Source organism: Scyliorhinus torazame, chromosome 6 (assembly GCF_047496885.1).
Source record: "Scyliorhinus torazame isolate Kashiwa2021f chromosome 6, sScyTor2.1, whole genome shotgun sequence".
Classification (NCBI taxonomy): domain Eukaryota; kingdom Metazoa; phylum Chordata; class Chondrichthyes; order Carcharhiniformes; family Scyliorhinidae; genus Scyliorhinus; species Scyliorhinus torazame.
The window spans coordinates 117,359,179-117,378,516 of NC_092712.1; the positions used below are offsets into that span (position 1 = coordinate 117,359,179).

Here is a 19,338-nt window from a genome sequence, read left to right on the forward strand (position 1 = left end):
GTTAAGATGGTGGTCCTCCCGAGATTCCTCTTTGTGTTTCAGTGCCTCCCGGTGGTGATCACGAAGGCTTTTTTTAAAAGGATCGAAAAGAGCATCATGGGTTTTGTGTGGGCCGGGAAGACCCCGAGAGTGAGGAAGGGATTCTTACAGCGTAGCAGGGATAGGGGGGGGCTGGCACTACCGAGCCTAAGTGAGTATTATTGGGCCGCTAATATTTCAATGGTGACTAAGTGGATGGGAGAGGAGGAGGGAGCGGCGTGGAAGAGATTAGAGAGGGAGAGAGGGCGTCCTGTAGGGGGACTAGCCTACAGGCTATGGTGACAGCCCCATTGCCGTTCTCACCGAGGAACTACACCACAAGCCCGGTGGTGGTGGCTACACTGATGATTTGGGGACAGTGGAGACGGCATAGGGGAAAGACTGGAGCCTTCGGGGTGTCCCCGATAAGAAACAACCATAGGTTTGCCCCGGGGGGAATGGATGGGGGATATGGAATGTGGCAAAGAGCAGGAATAACGCAACTGAAAGATCTGTTTGTGGATGAGAAGTTTGCGAGTCTGGGAGCGCTGACCGAGAAATATAGGTTGCCCCAAGGGAATGCATTCAGGTATATGCAACTGAGGGCTTTTGCGAGGCAACAGGTGAGGGAATTCCCGCAGCTCCCGACACAAGAGGTGCAGGACAGAGTGATCTCAAAGACATGGGTGGGGGATGGTAAGGTGTCAGATATATATAGGGAAATGAGGGACGAAGGGGAGACTCTGGTAGATGAACTAAAAGGGAAATGGGAAGAAGAGCTGGGGGAGGAGATCGAGGAGGGGCTGTGGGCAGATGCCCTAAGCAGGGTAAACTCGTCGTCCTCGTGTGCCAGGCTAAGCCTGATTCAATTTAAGGTATTACACAGGGCGCATATGACTGGAGCACGGCTCAGTAAATTTTTTGGGGTGGAGGATAGGTGTGCGAGGTGCTCGAGAAGCCCAGCGAATCATACCCATATGTTTTGGTCATGCCCGGCCCTACAGGGGTTTTGGATGGGGGTGACAAAGGTGCTTTCAAAAGTAGTAGGGGTCCGGGTCGAGCCAAGCTGGGGGTTGGCTATATTTGGGGTTGCACAAGAGCCGGGAGTGCAGGAGGCGAGAGAGGCCGATGTTTTGGCCTTTGCGTCCCTAGTAGCCCGGCGTAGGATATTGCTAATGTGGAAAGAAGCCAAGCCCCCGGGGGTGGAGACCTGGATAAATGACATGGCAGGGTTGATAAAGCTAGAGCGGATTAAGTTCGTCCTAAGGGGGTCGGCTCAAGGGTTCACCAGGCGGTGGCAACCGTTCGTCGAATACCTCGCAGAAAGATAGATGGAATGGAAAAAAGAAGGCAGCAGCAGCAGCCCAGGATCGGGTGGGGGGGGGGGGGGGGGGAGGTGGGGGGAGGTGGGGGGGGAGGAGGAACCAGAAGGACTCTCAGGGTTGTTAATATATACTGTATAATATGTATAGGTCGTTGCTACAGATAATTATATATTGGACTGTTAAATTATATTTTTGGAGAGTGTTACTTGTGATAAGGCAGTTGTTAATTAGGGTTAGTTTTCATTTTTGTTATCTATTATTTATTCATTTTCTGTTTATAAAATAGGTCATTGTTATTTGTGTTGTTATAATATTGTGTAAAGGATGCACAATGTACTGTGTTGGTTGACCAAAAATTTTCAATAAAATATTTAAAAAAAAACAAACATATTATTGTGGATCTGGAGTCGCACGTAAGCCAGGTACAGACGGCAGGTTTCCTTCCCTCAAGGACATTAGTGAACCAGCTGTGTTTTTATGACAATCGACAATGATTTCATGGTCATCATTAGACTTTTAATTCAACACTTTTATTGAATTCAAATTTCAACATCTGGCGTGGTGGGATTTGAACCCTGGCCCATAGGACATTAGCCTGGGTCTCTGGGTTACTGGCCTGATGACAAAATCACTACACCATCACCTCCCCGATAATCTACACTTGCATACATAGATGTGCATATAAATGTAGATTAGAGAACTGATTTTATAAAATCAATCTGCCCCTGGGGAACCTCGAGTACCAGCTGCTGAAGGAAATTAGTAATGCACTGCCAATGATTTTCCATCCATTCATTTTAAAATTGGACACAAGACATATCAAAGTTGAAGGAACAAGTCAAACCTTCCATGATGTTTAAAGAATATCTATTTAGTGAAAACCTCTGAAGGTCATTTAAAGTTTTAATTCAATATTTTAAAGTTAATTTTCATCAACTATACCTGCCCAACTTTAATATATTGGACATTAATATGGCAGCTTTTTTTAAAAATCAATATAAAATGATTACATTTTCTGTTCATGTAACATTTGGTCAAAGGTGGCAGTGGTTAGCACGATTGCTTCACAGCACCAGAGACCAGGGTTTGATTCCCGGCTTTGGTCACTATCTGTGCGGAGTCTGCACTTTCTCCCCATGTCTGTGTGGGTTTCCTCCGGGCGCTTTGGTTTCCTCCCAGAATCCAAAGATGTACGGGTTAGGTGGATTGGTCATGCTAAATTGCCATGTAGTGTCCAAAGGTTATGTGGGGTTGCTGGGTTATGGGGACAGGGTGGAGGTATGGGCTTTTCGGTAGGGTGCTTTTTCAGAGGCAAGTGTAGGCTCGATGGGCCGAATGGCCTCCTTCTGCACTGATTCTATGATTCTATGATGATGATAGTTTCGATTGAGGATGGACTGCCAGACCTACATAGGGAAAGGTGCTGCTGAGGTCCCAGCTAATGTTGACCTGGTTCTGGATGTTAGGTGGTTAATTTTAAAAATAGGATCAATAGATCCTTGTTCACCAAAGGTATTAGGGAATTTTGAGAAAATTAGGTGTTATGGGCCGAAGGGCCAATACTGTGCTGTACTGTTCTCTGCCCTACGTTCTATGTATGGAAGAAATTATGGAACTGTTGAAAAAATTTTGATCCTTTTCAGGATATAGATTGAACATGAGCAAGAGCGAGATGTTCCCGGTAAATTCCCTGGGGAAAAGGACAGATCTGGGGAGGCTGCCTTTTAGCTGGCCAAGACGAAGACATGTATTTACTGTCACCAATCTGTGATAATCATAGGTTTGCACCATCAATGTACAGGATATCGAGGAGAAGAGGGGTTGAGAGGTTCAAGGATTTATTTGTGGAAGGTAAGTTTGTGAGTCTAGAGGATTTGGAGGAGAAATTTAAACTCCGGAGGGCAAGTGCATTCAGGTATTTGCAGGTGAGGATTTGATTTGATTTTTGATTTGATTTGATTTGATTTGATTTGATTTATTGTCACATGTACCGAAGTACAGTGAAAAGTATTTTTCTGCGGCCGAGGGAACGTACAAAGCAGACAAAAGAATAATCAACAGAGAACATTGACAAATGGTACATCGACAAAAAGTGATTGGTTACAGTGCGGAACAAGGGCCAAACAAAGCAAATACATGAGCAAGAGCAGCATAGGGCGTTGTGAATAATGTTCTTACAGGGAACAGATCAGTCCGAGGGGGAGTCATTGAGGAGTCTTGTAGCTGTGGGGAAGAAGCTGTTCCCATGTTTCTATGTGCAGGTCTTCAGACTTCTGTACCTTCTGCCTGATGGAAGGGTCTGGGTTAAGGCAATGCCTGGGTGGGAGGGGTCTCTGATAATGCTGTCTGCCTTCCTGAGGCAGCGAAGGTGTATACAGAATCAGTGTGGGGGTGGCAAGCGTGTGTGATGCGTTGGGCTGAGTTCACCACAGTCTGCAGTTTCTTGCAATCTTGGACCGAGCAGTTGCCATACCAGGCTGTGATGCAGCCGGATAGGATTCTCTCTATCGCACATCTGTAGACGTTTGTGAGAGTCGATGCAGACAGGCCAAATTTCTTTAGCTTCCATCGGAAGCAGAGACGTTGTTGGGCTTTCTTGACTGTTAAATCAACGTGAGTGGACCAGGACAGACTGTTGATGATAGTGACCCGCAGGAACTTAAAGCTATCGACCATCTCCACTTCGGAGCCATTGATGCAGATGGGAGTGTGTGTCGTGCTACGCTTCCTGAAGTCGATGATCAGTTCCTGGGTCTTTCCAACATTTAGGGAGAGGTTGTTTTCGGTACACCATGCAACCAAGTGATTTATTTCCCTCCTGTAGTCTGATTCATCGTTGTTTGAGATAGGGCCCATCACAGTCGTATCATCCGCAAATTTATAGATTAAGTTGGAGTTAAATCTTGCCACACAGTCATGCGTGTATAGGGAGTACAGTAGAGGACTGAGCACACATCCTTACGGGGCTACGGTATTGAGGACTATTGTGGAGGAGGTGCTGTTGCCTATCCTGACAGATTGCGGTCTGTTGGTGAGGAAGTCAAGGATCCAGCTGCACAGGGAGGGGTCAAGTCCAAGATTGCAGAGTTTGGTTATTAGTCTTGTTGGGATAATGGTGTTGAAGGCGGAGCTGTAGTCGATGAACAGCAGTCTTACATAGGTGTCCTTGTTGTTGAGGTGTTTGAGTGTTGATTGTAGAGCCAGGGAGATAGCATCTGCTGTGGACCAGTTGCGGTTATGGGCAAACTGCAGTGGATCGAGGCCGTCTGGGAGGCTGGCAGTGGTCCGTCTCATGACTGGCCGCTCGAAGCATTTCATGGTAACAGACGTCAGGGCTACCGGTCGGTAGTCGTTGAGGCAGGCTACCTTGTTCTTCTTTGGTACTGGTATTATGGTGGTCTTCCTGAAGGAGGTGGGGACCTCAGAGCGGAGGAGCGAGGTGGTGCAGATTTCTGCGAATACACTCGCCAGCTGGTCTGCGCAGGTTCTGAGTGCTCGCCCAGCGACTCACTTTCAAGAAGGCAGCTCTTACCTCTGAGGCTGTAGTAGTGGATATGGGTGTGTCCAGGGCTGTTGGGGCGGGTGGAACTTTATTTGTAAAGAGTTGTCCTCGTTCCCCAGTTGCCGAGACCCACACTGATAGATTGAATGCTAGCATGGGATGCGATGTGACAAGGGAAGATCTCCGATATATATGAGTGTTTGCTGGAGACGGGGAAACCATCACTAGAAGAGGTGAGGGGGAAGTGAGAATTAAAGCTGGGCCTAGGGCTAGAGGGTGGGGTGTGGAGTGAGATCCTGCATAGATTGAACTTTACCTCCTTCTCTGCTAGGTTGAGCCTGATACAATTTAAAGTAGTACATAGAGCGCACTTAACTAAGACGCGTCTGAGAGGGTTCTTCCCTGAGGTGGAGGACAGGTGTGAGCGTTGTTGGGGGGGCCCGCGAATCACTCACACATGTTCTGGTTCTGCCCCAAGTTAGTTGGGTTCTGGGTCTCACTTTTTGAGATCATGTCGGAGATCGTTGGGGTCAAACTAGAGCCATGTCCACTGGTTGCGATCTTTGGGATGTCGGATTGCACGGAGCTCCTGAGGGGGTTAAAGCTGACGTCTTGGCCTTTGCTTCTTTGGTGGCTCGGAGGCAGGTCCTGCTTGAGTGGAGATCAGCGGTGCCACCCACGGCCTCGGCATGGTTAAATGACCTGGCAAAATTTCTGCGAATGGAAAAGATTAAATATATCCTGAGAGAGTCAGAGGAAAGGTTCCATTCCAGGTAGATACCATTCATCACTTTCTTTAAGGACCTATTCATGGCCAGCAGTTAGGGGGATGGGGTGGGAGGGTTAGGAGGGGAGGGGATAAGGGAGAGAGGAATGTGGGGCTGAGGGGGGATAGGAAATTTAGGGTTGTTACTTTGTTAAAATAAAAATGAACAACTGATTGTATGTTATAGCTAAGCCTTTTTATGTAACAATTTGATAATGTTTGTAATAAAATATATATATTTTAAAAATTTGCTTTTGAGCATCCAAGCTTGAACGCATTTTGGGATGATGCAGACTGCATGTTATCTGGATGAAGACTGGGTTAATCTGACTCTTCCTTTGGGTCGAATTAGTTTTTTCTCCTGATATGGGTCCCTGTCTTTGGCTGTTTTACCCGATGGGTGGACTCTGGTATCTCGGGTCTTTATTTCTCACTTCTTCTTTTAGTTATTCTCTATGGGAGACCTCGGGTGTGATCTATCAGCAGCATTACACCCGAAAGGCAGTGTGTCCCGGTGGATGGCAGGAGATCCCTCTTCCGGGATCTACCCAGCTCGCCACACCTCATGAGGTCCAATGCGTTCTCGATAGATGTCACAATGTGAATCCCAGCCATTGAGGGCGGATCACTTTTTGGCAAATCTGCATATTAGAGTGAGACAGCTAGTCTCACTCTAATATGCACTCCCATGATCTACCCAAAGCAATGGGATCTAACTCCCTGGCCTTGGGAGATCTTTGGCTCGTGTTGTCTCCACAAATGGGGACCAGACGGAGCCGCACTCGTGGGGGCCTCCCAGGGGATTGGATGCCCCGAGCTGCTTGCCCTCTGGCAGGGTCACACCCTGTCACTACTGGTGCCACCTGGGCACTGTCAGGGTGCCCAGGTGACACTGCCAGCTGGAAGGGTGCCAGGCTGGCACTGCCGAGATGCCAAGCTGGCATTTTCCCCATGCTATAGATCGGGCCCGGGGGTAGCCTGTGCAGTTGCGGGGGGCGGTTGTTCTGTGGACCCCCTGAGTTGGGGCTTTGGCAGGGGTTCGGGGGTTGCATCGGGGGGGGGGGGGGGGGGGGTGATTGAGAGATCGAGACGCTTTTTCAAAATAGTGCCCAATCTCCTCCTGCACTGAGGAGCTCTGGCGAGTGGAGCTCCTCAGAGCAGGAAAAAGGACTAAGTGCGGCCTCGTCGGGGTGTTCCCTTCTGAGGCCCGGATTTAACCAAATGGGAGTTCAATAGCGTGGTGTTTCATGGTGCTCTGAACAGCAGGAGACACCCTGCTAAATATGCTCGCTACAGGACTCGGTTCCCATTTGGGTAGATTGTGCCTTTTGTGAGGGCCACGAAGAATCCAGCACGAGTTTCAAGGATACAAAGAAATAACATTTATTTCCAATAACATATATATATACAACAGCAGCAGCAACTTCGCTTACTGCTTACTGCTTCCTGATGGTTCCAAACTGGCCAGCTTTATTTATACCGGGAGACTGCTAATGATTTCTCCGCCCCCCTCATTGGGGAAGCTCATACTCCCACAGGATTGTGGGATTGTCATTAGTCCCCAGCCAATGGTAAGCAGGCAGGTTATAACATCCCTCCCCCCAAAGTCCAAGGAATCCACCGAAGACCCTGGCGAAGGAGGGCATCGGACTGTTTTTGCCGCCGGCCGGACACCATTTGCACGAGGTGCTGGATTGGGTGGCGTGTAACGAGACGGAGACCGGCGCCTCCGTGATGAACGGCATAACGGTTGTAGATCCACGGCCCGTGGGCGAGAGGATTCCCCCTCTGATGCATCCTGTGTCTCCATCTCGGAGTCAGAGTCTGCTGCCTCTGTCAACTCGGTGTCTCTATCTCCACGGGGTTCTGTAACGACCTGCGCAGGCTTTGAGTGAGGCACCAGAGAAAGATTGTGAGGACTACTTTCCATTGTCTCTGGTCTCTGTGGCTGTAGAAATTAGCTCCGGGGGCGGGGAATCTTTGGAAGGGATAGTCTTCTGGACCAAACGTGGTCTACATGTTTGCGCTGGAGCCGACCCTGGGCTTGCACTTGGTAAGATATAGGGCCCATTTGGCGAAAGATTACGCCAGGGACCCACTGGGCACCACCAGCAAAATTGCAAACGAACACTGGGTCATCGGGCGCAAACTGCCGAATCGGCCGATGCCGAGAAAAACCCTGTCCCTGCTGTTCTTGTGTGCGGCGTACCTTTGTGCCAATATCCGGGAAAACCATACTAAGGTGGGTGCAAAGTCTTCGGCCCATTAGGAGCTCTGCGGGAGCTACCCCAGTCACCGCATGGGGGGTGGTCCTATACGAAAACAAAACGCGAGCCAGTCTCATGTCCATTGACCCGGAAGACTGCTTCTTTAGGCCTCGTTTGAATATGTCTGCACTGCGCGCTCCGCCAACCCATTTGAAGCCAGGTGGTAAGGGGCAGTGCGGATATGGCATATGCCGTTCATCTTCATGAACCTCGCAAACTCCTCACTGGTGAATGGAGTGCCGTTATCCGTGACCAGCACCTCGGGGAGGCCATGCGTACTAAAAGACAAATGCATCTTCTCAATTGTTGCGCAGGACGTTGTGCCTAGCATCTTATGCACCTCTAGCCATTTAGACTGGGTGTCGATTAATAAAAGGAACATGGATCCTTGAAAAGGGCCGGCGAAATCCGCATGCAAGCGTGCCCAAGGCCGCTCTGGCCATTCCCAGTGATGTAGGAGCGTGGCCGGCGGAAGCTTCTGATGCTCCTGGCAAATGGAGCAGTTTTGGGCCACCTTCTCAATGTCGGCGTCAAGGCCTGGCCACCAAACATAACTCCGGGCCAACATTTTCATTTTGGTCACACCTGGATGCCCATTGTGCTTGTCTCTTAGTATCGGCTCCTGTCCTTTTTCCGGGACAATCACACGCTTCCCCCACAAGAGGATGCCGTCTTCCACGCTGAAGTCTGACAGCTTGGAGAAAAATGCCCACAGTTCTCCTGGGAGCTGTCTATGCTGCCCACCACACAGGACTATGTGTCGAACCTTTGACAGGACTGGCTCCATCTGGGTCCACTCACGGACCTGTGGTGCCGTGACAGGCAAGGTGTCCATAAAATTTAGGGTTGCAACCACTTCACCGGTCGTGGGGGTCGACATAGGGCAATTGATAAAGGCAATCGGCTCAGTGCGTCGGCATTCGCTATCTGCGTTCCTGGTTTGTGCTCCAGAGAATACTCATATGCAGCGAGCAACAAAGCCCAGCGCTGGATCCGTGCAGAAGCAAAGGGCGGTATTGGCTTATCCTCTCTGAAAAGTCCCAGCAGAGGCTTATGATCAGTCACGATAGTGAAGTGGCAGCCATACACATACTGGTGGAAACATTTCACCGCAAAGACCACTGCCAGGCCCTCCTCTATCTGCGCGTACTTTGTTTCCGCTGCAGTCAATGTGCGGGAGGCAAAAGCTATCGGCCGCTCGGCTCCGTTCTCCATCTTGTGGGACAGGACGGCCCCAATACCATACGGTGATGCATCACATGTGACGAGCAAAGGTTTTCCAGGATCACAGTGGGTTAGTAACCCAGACAACGACAATTGTTGTTTTACCCGCCGGAAAGCGGTTTCTCGCGGCAGGCCCCAAACCCAGGTGTGATTTTTCTTTAGCAGCAGGTGCAAGGGGGCCAGCGTAGTTGCCAGATTGGGGAGGAACTTCCCGCAATAGTTTACGAGGCCAAGAAAAGAACAAAGAAGCGAAGTGTCAGTCAGGGCGAGGGCCTGTTGAATCGCGCGCACCTTCTCTGCGACGGGGTGCAAATCTTCACGGTCCACCCGATAACCCAGGTGGACTACATCCTTCGCCTGAAAGACGCACTTTGTGTGACGTAAACTGACTCCAGCCTCCGAAAAGCGTCTAAGGACAGCCTCCAGACTTTCCAAATGTTCCTGCTCCGACGTCCCTGTGATCAAAACGTCATCTAAGTAGACAGCGACACGCGGTAAACCTCTCAAAATGCCCTCCATAACAGGCAGAGGATACTCCAAAGGGCAAACATGTATATTCATACAGGCCCCGGTGTGTATTAATCGTTACATATGGTCGGGAGGCAGGGTCCAGCTCCAACTTTAGGTAGGCGTGACTCATATCTAATTTTGTGAACGAGAGTCCGCCTGCAAGCTTTGCGTAGAGATCCTCTATGCGAGGCATTGGATATCGGTCGAGTCGGGAAGCCATATTCACTGTAAGTTTACAGTCGCCGCGCAAGCGAACTGTGGCATCTGGCTTCATTACAGGTACAATTGAAGCTGCCCAGTCAGCGAAACGGACGGGCCTGATAATACCCAAAGTCTCCAAATGAGTGAGCTCCCCTTCTACCTTCTCGAGCAAGGCATAAGGCACCGGACGCGCCTGGAAATAGCATGGCGTGGCTCCTGGTTCGACTTGGATACGGGCTATGGCCCCTTTTATTTTCCCCAAACCAGGCTGAAATACACCTGGGTATCATCCTAGCACCTCAGTCAACCCTCCAGAAACTGTTTGGAGGATGTGCTGCCACTGCAAGCGCAAATGGCGCAACCAGTCCCGACCCAACAGGCTGTGCCCATGGCCGCGCACCACAATAAGTGGGAAATGCCCCTCCTGGCGTCCATAATCAACAGGGGTCATCGTCGTTCCTGCAATGTCCAATGGTTCCCCCGTATAGGTGGCCAACCTGGCCTGTGAGTCTGTTAATGCAAGGGTCTGTATACCCTGCTTGATGCGGTCGAATGTCCTCTGGGCGATCACGGAGACCGCTGCGCCAGTGTCCAACTCCATCTCGAGCGGGTGACCATTGACCCATACTGTCACCTTAATGGGGGCCACACGGGGAGCTGCCACACAATGCAGCTGCAGGCAGTCGTCCTCCGTCTCCACGTCCTCAGGAGTAGTCGCCGCAGGTTCATCCACATGGAAGGCTCGGCCCCTGGGCTGGTTCCAGTTTCGGTCCGAACGACGGCGGCCCCCAGGACCAGCGTCCGCGACGGGGTCGGCGCCTACAAGTCTGACACGGACATGGCTCCTCATCCATTGGTTCTGAATAAGGCTCCCTTAGGGGAGGAATGTCCGACGGCCACTGGCGTCGATCCGGATGCCGCCTCGCCCAAGGTACCGCAGGAGTGCGGGGGGACGTTTTCGGACGGAAGGGGTTGCGCCCCAAGGCATGCAACTCCATTCCCTGTAGCTCCTGCACTCCTCGTTCTGCGCTCTCTCGGGACAATACTATTTGAATGGCCTGTTGAAAAGTCAATGTTGGCTCAGCTAACAACTTTCTCTGGATGGCCGCATTGTTAGTACCGCAAACCAAACGGTTGCGTAACATTTCTGACAAGGTCTCACCATAGTCACAATACTCCGCAATCCTGCGTAGCCTGGATAGAAAGTCAGCAAGGGATTCTCCAGGGGTCCTTTCAGCGGTATTAAACCGATAACGTTGGACTATCGTGGACGGGGTTGGGTTAAAATGTTGCCCCACTAAATTCACAAGTTCATCAAACATTTTGATGTCTGGCGCAGCTGGGTACGTAAGGCTCCTAATCACCCCAAACATATGCGGGCCGCAGGTGGTGAGCAGTATGACCACCTGGCGCTCGTTGTCGGTGATATTGTTTGCCAGGAAATAGTAACGCACCCGTTGTGCGTACTGGTTCCAGCTTTCCAGCGCAGCATCAAAAACATCCAAACGTCCGTACAGAGGCATGGTGTAATAGAAAACAACTTCCAACCTGTACCCATCAAAAATCCAGGGAGGTGGCTTCAGCAGTGTAGACAACTATTCCCTTTAACCCTCGTCGCCAGTTTTGTGAGGGCCACGAAGAATCCAGCACGAGTTTCAAGGATACAAAGAAATAACATTTATTTACAAATCGGTGGGCCCCAATCGCGGGCCGGGCCACTGTGGCCCCCCCCCCCCCCCCCGGGGTCGGATCCCCCTGCGCCCCCCAGAGGACCGCCCACGCATACTCACCTGCCGGGTCCCGCCAGTGCGTGAGTTGAGTGATTCACGCCGGCAGGACTGGCCAAAAGTGGACGGCCGCTCAGCCCATCGGGGCCTGGAGAATTGCCGGGGAGGGGAGCACTGTGAATGACCCCCGACCGGCTTGGCGACGATCCCACTCCCGCCCGAAAAATGCCGCCGGATATTATGGCAGCCGGTAGCGGGGCGGGAATCGCACCTCCCATCGGGAATTCTCCGAACCGGCGGGGGGTCGGAGAATCCCGCCCCTTATGTTTCAATAAGATCATCTCTGGATACAGGTCAACTGTCCAACGTTTCCTCATAACATACCCCCATCATCCATGATATCATTCAAGTGAATCTTCTCTGAACCACTTCTGAAGTGTTTATACCCATTTTTAAATAAGAACAAAACTATAGGCCATACTCTGGATGTGGTCTCATCAATATCCTGTAAAAGCTGCAGCGAAATAGGGCAGCATGGTGGCGCAGTGGGCTAGCCCTGTTGCCTCACGACCCCAAGGTCCCAGGTTCGATCACGGCTTTGAGTTACTGTCTGTGTGGAGTTTGCACATTCTCCCCGTGTTTGCGTGGGTTTCGCCCCCACAACCCAAAAAGATGTGCAGGGTGGATGGATTGGCCACACTAAATCGCCCCTTAATTGGAAAAAATGAATTGGGTACTCTAAATTTTTTTTTAAACTGCAGCGAAACATCCCTATTTTTATATTCCATTCCCCTTGTGATAAACAACAACATTCCATTTGCCTTCCAAATCGCTTGCTGTACCTACTTACTAACTTGTCGTGATACATGTACCAAGACACCCTGAAACCTCTGTACCCAAGGACGACTAAACTTTTGACACATTGTCATATTTAATGGCACAAATTTGAAGTATTCAGTCCACAGAAGCCCTTGTACAATGCTCATTGTAGTCAGCATTGTTATTATTACAACAGCATACTTTTATCTTTGATCAGCCGTTTTTTATATGCAGTGAAACAAGTATTTGTGAATGCATATTTTGGCAAATTTTAGAATAAAATTGAACATCTTTTTATTATTTTCTGAAATCTGTTTAAATATTTTTGTCTTGCAGAATTTAATGAACGGGAAAATGATTTCAAGATGTGTGATGAAACTACGTGTAAATATGGTGGGGTGTGCAAGGAAATTGGAGATGATTTGACATGCTCGTGCCAGTTTCATGTAAGTGCATCTCTACCATGTTTCATCTTTTAAAGGTAGTGAAGTGTTGGTTATTAATTATATATGTTTATGTTAGATTTTATAGTCGACGGCATGGTGTCACCGTGATTAGCACTGCTGCCTCACAGCACCAGGGACCTGGTTCAATTCCGGCCTTCGGTGACTGTTTGCACTTTCTCCCCTTGCCTGTATGGGTTTCCTCCGGGTGCCTCGGTTTCCTCCCACAGTCCAAAGGGTTAGGTGGATTTGCCATGCTAAAAAAAATTGTTCCTTAGTGTCCAGGGATGTGCTGGTTAGGTGGGGTTACGAGGATGGGACGGTGGCGTGGGCCAAGGTAGAGTGCTATTTCAGAGGGTCGGTGCCAACTCAATGGGCCTAATGGCCTCCTGTTGCACTGTGGAGATTCTGTGATAGCTCATTAAAAATGGTAAGAACAGTTGATTAAAATCTATGTGTTGTGGCAAATTTTAACTTGCTAAAATTGGTGTGATAAAAGGGTAAGAAATATGGCGTCTCGAGTCTGCTCCACAATGCTATAAGATTATAGCTGATCTTTGACCCCAGCTCCTCTTTTCTGATCAATCCCCTTAATTGCCTAAACCTATCGATCTCAGCCTTGAACATACTCAATGACTGAGCACCCATAGCTCTCCCAAAGATCTTGAATAAGAGATTTCCCCTAATCACAGACCACATTTCCTGCACAGAATATGTTGGGGGAAATTGTTCCCATTGTTGGAAGGATCAAGAATGAGAGGAACACCAATTTGAGGTGATTGGAATAGATGCAGCGAAGACATGAGGAAAAGCCTTTTACCACAGTGTATGGTCACGATGTGGAGCGCATAGACAAGAGTACTGTTATCATGATTTTGTTTCATGATCCTTTAGCTTTTCATTCTAGAAGAGATCTCACTGCAGGCAGTGGTCTTTGTTCAAAAAACATTTCTTTACATGCTAAACATTTACAAAGGCTAAATAAAAACAAAATGGCTAAATATGTCCTCTGAGGTGCTGCTTGCACATCATCTCAGTGAGTGCCACTGCTCCTTTTGCACATGCTCACCGCACCTCCCATCCCCCCAACCCCCACAGCCTAAAAATCTATCATGGGGGTGGGGGCATGAAATTGAAGGGTCGGATTCCTTCTTGGTACCTGCCCTCCCAGACCACACAGCAATTTTACGCTGGGGCAGGCAAGGCCTTGAATAGGAAGCCCTACCTTGCCCTATTGAGGCTCTTAAGTGGCCAAATAGGGCCATTTCCCACCCAGCCTCAATTTTGAGGGAAGATTGAACCTCTTTGTGGGATGCCTGAAATACACCACCTCCCTTTAAGGTCCGCTATCCTCCAGACCTCCCTCCATGCAACCCCTCCTGGCCTCTCTCCCGAGAACCCAATTGGCCAGACCCCCAGGCTTTCCTCCACCCTCCCCACCCTGGGAGCTCTTGAACTTACCTGGGCCTTTGGTTCCCGAACTCAGTCTCCGATGTGTTCTTGAACTTCCTCTTCCATCCATTTCAGCACAGTTGCTGCAGGGAGTTGAGAGATGCTGGCAAAACAGATTGGCCAGCAGCAATCAAAGGTAGTACTTCCTTCAAGTGAGGGACGGAAGACCTGCCTGCATTCAATCAATGCTCATTGCAGTGTAAACTGGCTGCGGGGGCAGTCGAAGGAGATGTGTTCCATGCCAAGTGTTCGGATGGCTGGAAACATGACCCAACCATTTGAAGAAGTCAGACCCTAGTTTCCTTCGTTTGTGATGTAGTAGGTGTGACACTCTCTTCTGGTTCAGGGAACTCTGCCATTTCTGCTGATGGTTTTCGGTCCGTCGAAATTACGTCAGATCTGTTCCGCCGAGCGATGTCTGACTGTGTCCTTACCATATACGATCTCGGCTACAGTATTTTTTCAATTACTGTACCTGCACAGTTCTGGTTTCCAATCCATACTCTCTCTCTTCTTCCCAGAGTCAGATGGTCTTGAGCTCCATGATTTTGGCTTAATGCACGAGCTTGACTCACTCGGTAGGCTTCTTCCTAGCCCAATCGTGGTCTACCCTGTGATATTCGGTAGCCAGATGAGGCACACAAAGGGAAGCTGAACCTTAAGCTTGCAGCCCATCAGGCGTTCACACAGGACAAACCCATTATGTGATGGTGCTGAAAGATAGCTAAACAGGGCGATCTCAAAGTTAATATTTTTTTCAAGAGGTCTTGACATTGTCATCATTCAGCTTCTCTGAAGGCCTGGGATATATTGTGGAGCTCGTGGCATCCACAAATCCATGTGACTTTATAAAGGATTGAAAGATGATTGGTGAACTGTGGTCCATTATAAGTGAAGGCAATGTCCCGAATGCAATGTTGTGGTAAATATTTTAAACCATCAAGTCTGTGAGTTGGTGTAACTGAGATTTTATTCAGAAACATACTTGAGAGACATAACCCTGCTCCTCGAGGTGCCGCCTGCCTTGTGCCAAGGCTGCATAACATGTTTACATCCTTTGGTTAGCACCCTTACACTATCTCATAAGCAGCATTGTGCTTGCTGCAGCTAGAATTTAACTAACTAAGTGCTGAAGTCTGTGCTTTTTAATCACACTTTTCCTTACCCATTCTATGGAAGTCGCTAAGTTTGTGATTGCTACTTTCCCACACCAGCATGCTGAGAACGGGCTCTAATAACTGTTCTTTAAAAGCTGTTCATGCTCACTGCTACATTTTTCTACTTCAAATTTATTAATGTCAAATTATTTCAATTGCCCCACTTCCACAAGGTGTAGAGAACATTTTTTTCAAGGAGATAATTATGGCTTCAGAGGTCAGGCCATGTAGTTTCTGAACATCTATCCAGAAGCAATAATATAGTTGACCAGCAGAAGAAAGATTTCCTCTTTAAATGTCAAACAAATCCATGTTGCACGGCCTTGATGGGAAAGAGTAGGGCAAGAGTGGCTCTTTCTACCTCTGGATGGCACAGGTGACACAGAGACCATCTGCTCAATTGAGTGTGAAATACAGATTGCTGTGTCCTGGCTCGACACTTGATTAATGCAACATAAACTTGCTGGCTCTTTTGGTGGACTTTCAGGCAGAGAGCACATCACCAGTCTTGTATCATACACTGGAAGGTCATCGAAAATGCTAAATTGGTGCCATTGTTCAAAATAGGTCTCAGGAATGGTTTCTTGGGGTGTTCTGTGGCCATTCATCCAGGCAGAATGTGCGACTTTGGAGACACTCTTCATCTTGTGATTGGGCTGTAAGAAATGCTCACAACATCTGGTCTGTTGTCGGCAAGCGCCTGGCTATAAAGGCTCCATTTCTGCTATGGAGGTACCCCTGTACCGGGTAACTGGCGGGTATCATGTGGTCTGATATTTACCCTGTACTTACTCTGTAATAGCATTGTGATGCATGAGTCTAATCCAGAATCACTGATTCCTGGGTGGCATTTCAATTTGGTTTAACAATGTGGCAACTTAACAACTGAAGGCTTGTGATCAGTCTCACTCTTAGACTGGGCCCTGGAACACAATCAGATAATTTTTTACAAGCTCAAATCATTGCAAGGGCTCCTTTTTGATAACAGCATAGCACTGTACAGTCTCAGTTAATGACCTGAATGCTTAATGAACAGGTCTTTTTTTGCAGAATATTGGCACAGTAGTTAGCACTGCTGCCTCACAGCGCCAGGAATCTGGGTTTGATTCCGGCCTTGGGTGACTGTCTGAGTGGAGTTTGAGTGTTCCACCATGCCTGTGTGGGTTTCCTCCGGGTCCTCTGGTTTTGTACCACAGTCTAAAGATGTGCAGGTGAGGTGGATTGGCCATGCTAAATTGCCCCTTAGTGTCCAAAGATGTCAAGTTAGGTGGGGTTATGGGGCGGGGGGGGAGTGGGCCTCTGTGGGGTGCACTTTTGGAGGGTTGGTGCTTACTCCATGTGCTGAATGGCCTCCGTCTGCACTGTAGGGATTCTCTGATTGGCTAGAGCTTTGGACGAGGAAAAGCACTATTCCAAGTCCCAATTCAGGTGCACTGGCTGCCACCAGTATGGGAAGCTCCGGGTGCTCCGGGGACTTCTGAGAATGATGGCATCTTTGATTTGTTCAAATGACCCCTGCTGATGCTCAGATCAGCACCACACTTGAACCTGTCATAAAAGATGCCTGAGGGGTTCATTTATCTGGGATAAGGGACGCAGGAATTTTCTAGTTGGTTGATGATGTGCAACCATTGGAGCTCTGATACATTTCTAGGTGTCGGAAATTCCCTTGTTGCCTTTATTTTTTGAGTAGGTGCAGTAATACCAGTTCTGGGATAATGTGCCGTAGGGACTTTATATTGGACCGTGAAAACTTACATTGTCATTGAATATCAAGCCAGCCCCTTGCAGCATGAGTGAGACTTTCCTGTCGCATTTGTCATGTTCCTGCTCCACTCTTCCAACAATCAAGATGTCATCCATGCAGCAGATTATGTTGTCAATTGCCGACAGTACATTCGACATTTTCCTTTGGAATATTTAGGGCTGATGTGATGCTGAAAGGCATATTATTAAACAGTATCATCCGAAGGGCATAATAAAAGTAGTTAAGAATTTTGACTCTTGATCCAATGGCAGCTGTCAAAACCATAGTTGGTGCCAAGTTTGATGGAGGTGGTGCTCTTAGCAAGTTTGGCCAAATTCTCATCCACTGATATCATTGGATGTATTTCTCTTTCAACTGCCTTGTTTTTTAAAATAAATTGAGAGTACCCGTTTATTTCTTTTTTCCAATTAAGGGACAATTTAGCGTGACCAATCCACCTAACCTGCACACAATTTTGGGATGTGGAGGTAACACCCACGCAGACATACCTGCCTGGTTGAAGTGTGGTATAACAACACAGATACAAATGGGACTGATACCAAATAGAACACCACCTAGTTGCTTTAGTGGCAGGTGAAATTACTCCTTGTTGCAGCATCACCTCAATCACTCTCCTGATCCGTTTCGGAAGTGGATATGAGATCTTCCTTTGTGTGAATAGACAAGGTCACGGCCTCTGTGTTGATGTAATTTGATTATGGGATGGGCCGAGCAGCCGTCGTAAGAAACCTGAGTTTGCCGGCGCAGTTCACACGTGCTCTCAGCAGGCAGGAACTCGGCGTGGAAGGGTCGGGGGGCGTCCTGTGGGGGGGGGGGGGGACCGACCCCGGGGGGGCCTCCGATGTGGCCTGGCCCACGATCGGGGCCCACTGATCGGCGGGCTGGCCTCTCTGGCTGGCGGTCTCCTTTCTTCCGCGCCGGCCCCTGTAGCCCTGCGCCATGTTGCGTCGGGGCCGGCGCGTTGAAGGGAGACACTGCGCATGCGCGGGACCCGCGCCGCCCAACTCATGACAGGATCAGCAGCTGGAGCGCCGTGAACCTTTCCAGTACCGTGCTGGGCCCCTATAGGGGCCAGAATTGCTGATCCTGAGACCGTGTCGACGTCGTCGAGAAATGCGAAAGCGTTTCTGATGGCGTCAACACTTAGCCTCAGGATCACAGAATCCCGCCCATAGTCTTCAGCTTACCCAAATCTGTAAAAGAGTGTGGGAAATTCACTTCTAAGTTAACTTATTTTGTCTTTGCATTGACCTCATCCCAATATTTAGAAGTAGAATCGGACCTCTACAAGCTTTTCTGCTCAACAGAGAGTGTGCTTGATTTTGATGACGTACAATGTTTCAAGAATTACTCCATCTTTGTATTTTAATGCCATCTCTGGCTGACCATGAACATTTAACTTGGTTCCCCCTGGACCTTGGAGTTGAATAGAGGACAATTGTGGTGTCCCTTTATATTCAGCCTTGAAACGCTGTCAGATAGCACTGAGGTACCAACTCCTGTGTCCAGCTTGAATTCAATCACGTGTCCATTCCCTCATTGTCAGCATTCCAAAACTGGTTTTAACCTTGGTATTTCCAGGGAGGTATTTTTCTTGTTGCCAAGGTCTTGAATTTTATGAATGGCAGTTAATTTTTTCAATAAACATTTTATTGAGGTATTCTTTGGTATTATAACAACACAATAAATAATGTACATGAAACTATAAACATAGTGCAAAAGCCGTCTCCCTCCCTTACGGGTCCCACCTACTCTAAGATAAAAATTAACCCCACCCCCCCCCCCCCCCTTCTGCTGACAATTAATTTTCCACGAAGAAGTCGACGAACGGTTGCCACCGCCGGGCGAACCCGAACAGTGACCCTCTCAAGGTTAATTTGATTTTCTCCAAACAGAGAAAGCTAGCCATGTCCGATAGCCAGGTCTCCGACTTTGGGGGCTTTAAGTCCCTCCAAGCTAATAGTATCTGTCTCCGGGCTACCAGGGAAGCAAAGACCAGAACATCTGCCTCTTTCTCCTCCTGGATTCCCGGATCTTCCGACACCCCGAAAATCGCCACCTCTGGACTTGGTGCCACCCTTGTTTTTAACACAGTGGACATGACATCTGCAAACCCCTGCCAGAATCCCCTAAGCTTTGGACATGTCCAGAACATGTGG

General features: G+C 48.8%; 1 protein-coding gene and 1 long non-coding RNA gene across 2 annotated transcripts in view; one reads left to right on the top strand and one right to left on the bottom strand.

The window, feature by feature from the left end:
* The window catches only part of LOC140424975 (tomoregulin-1-like), a 494,486-nt gene that overhangs the window by 191,652 nt on the left and 283,496 nt on the right, over window positions 1-19,338 (top strand). Inside the window, exon 2 of the mRNA XM_072508717.1 lies at window positions 12,696-12,805. Within this exon, the coding sequence (XP_072364818.1) occupies window positions 12,696-12,805 (110 nt within the window). The remainder of the gene's footprint in view (window positions 1-12,695; window positions 12,806-19,338) is intronic.
* LOC140424976 (uncharacterized) overlaps window positions 5,224-19,338 on the bottom strand; it is a 56,869-nt gene continuing 42,754 nt past the window's right edge. The window contains exon 3 of the long non-coding RNA XR_011947734.1: window positions 5,224-5,559. This is a non-coding gene — a long non-coding RNA (uncharacterized lncRNA). The remainder of the gene's footprint in view (window positions 5,560-19,338) is intronic.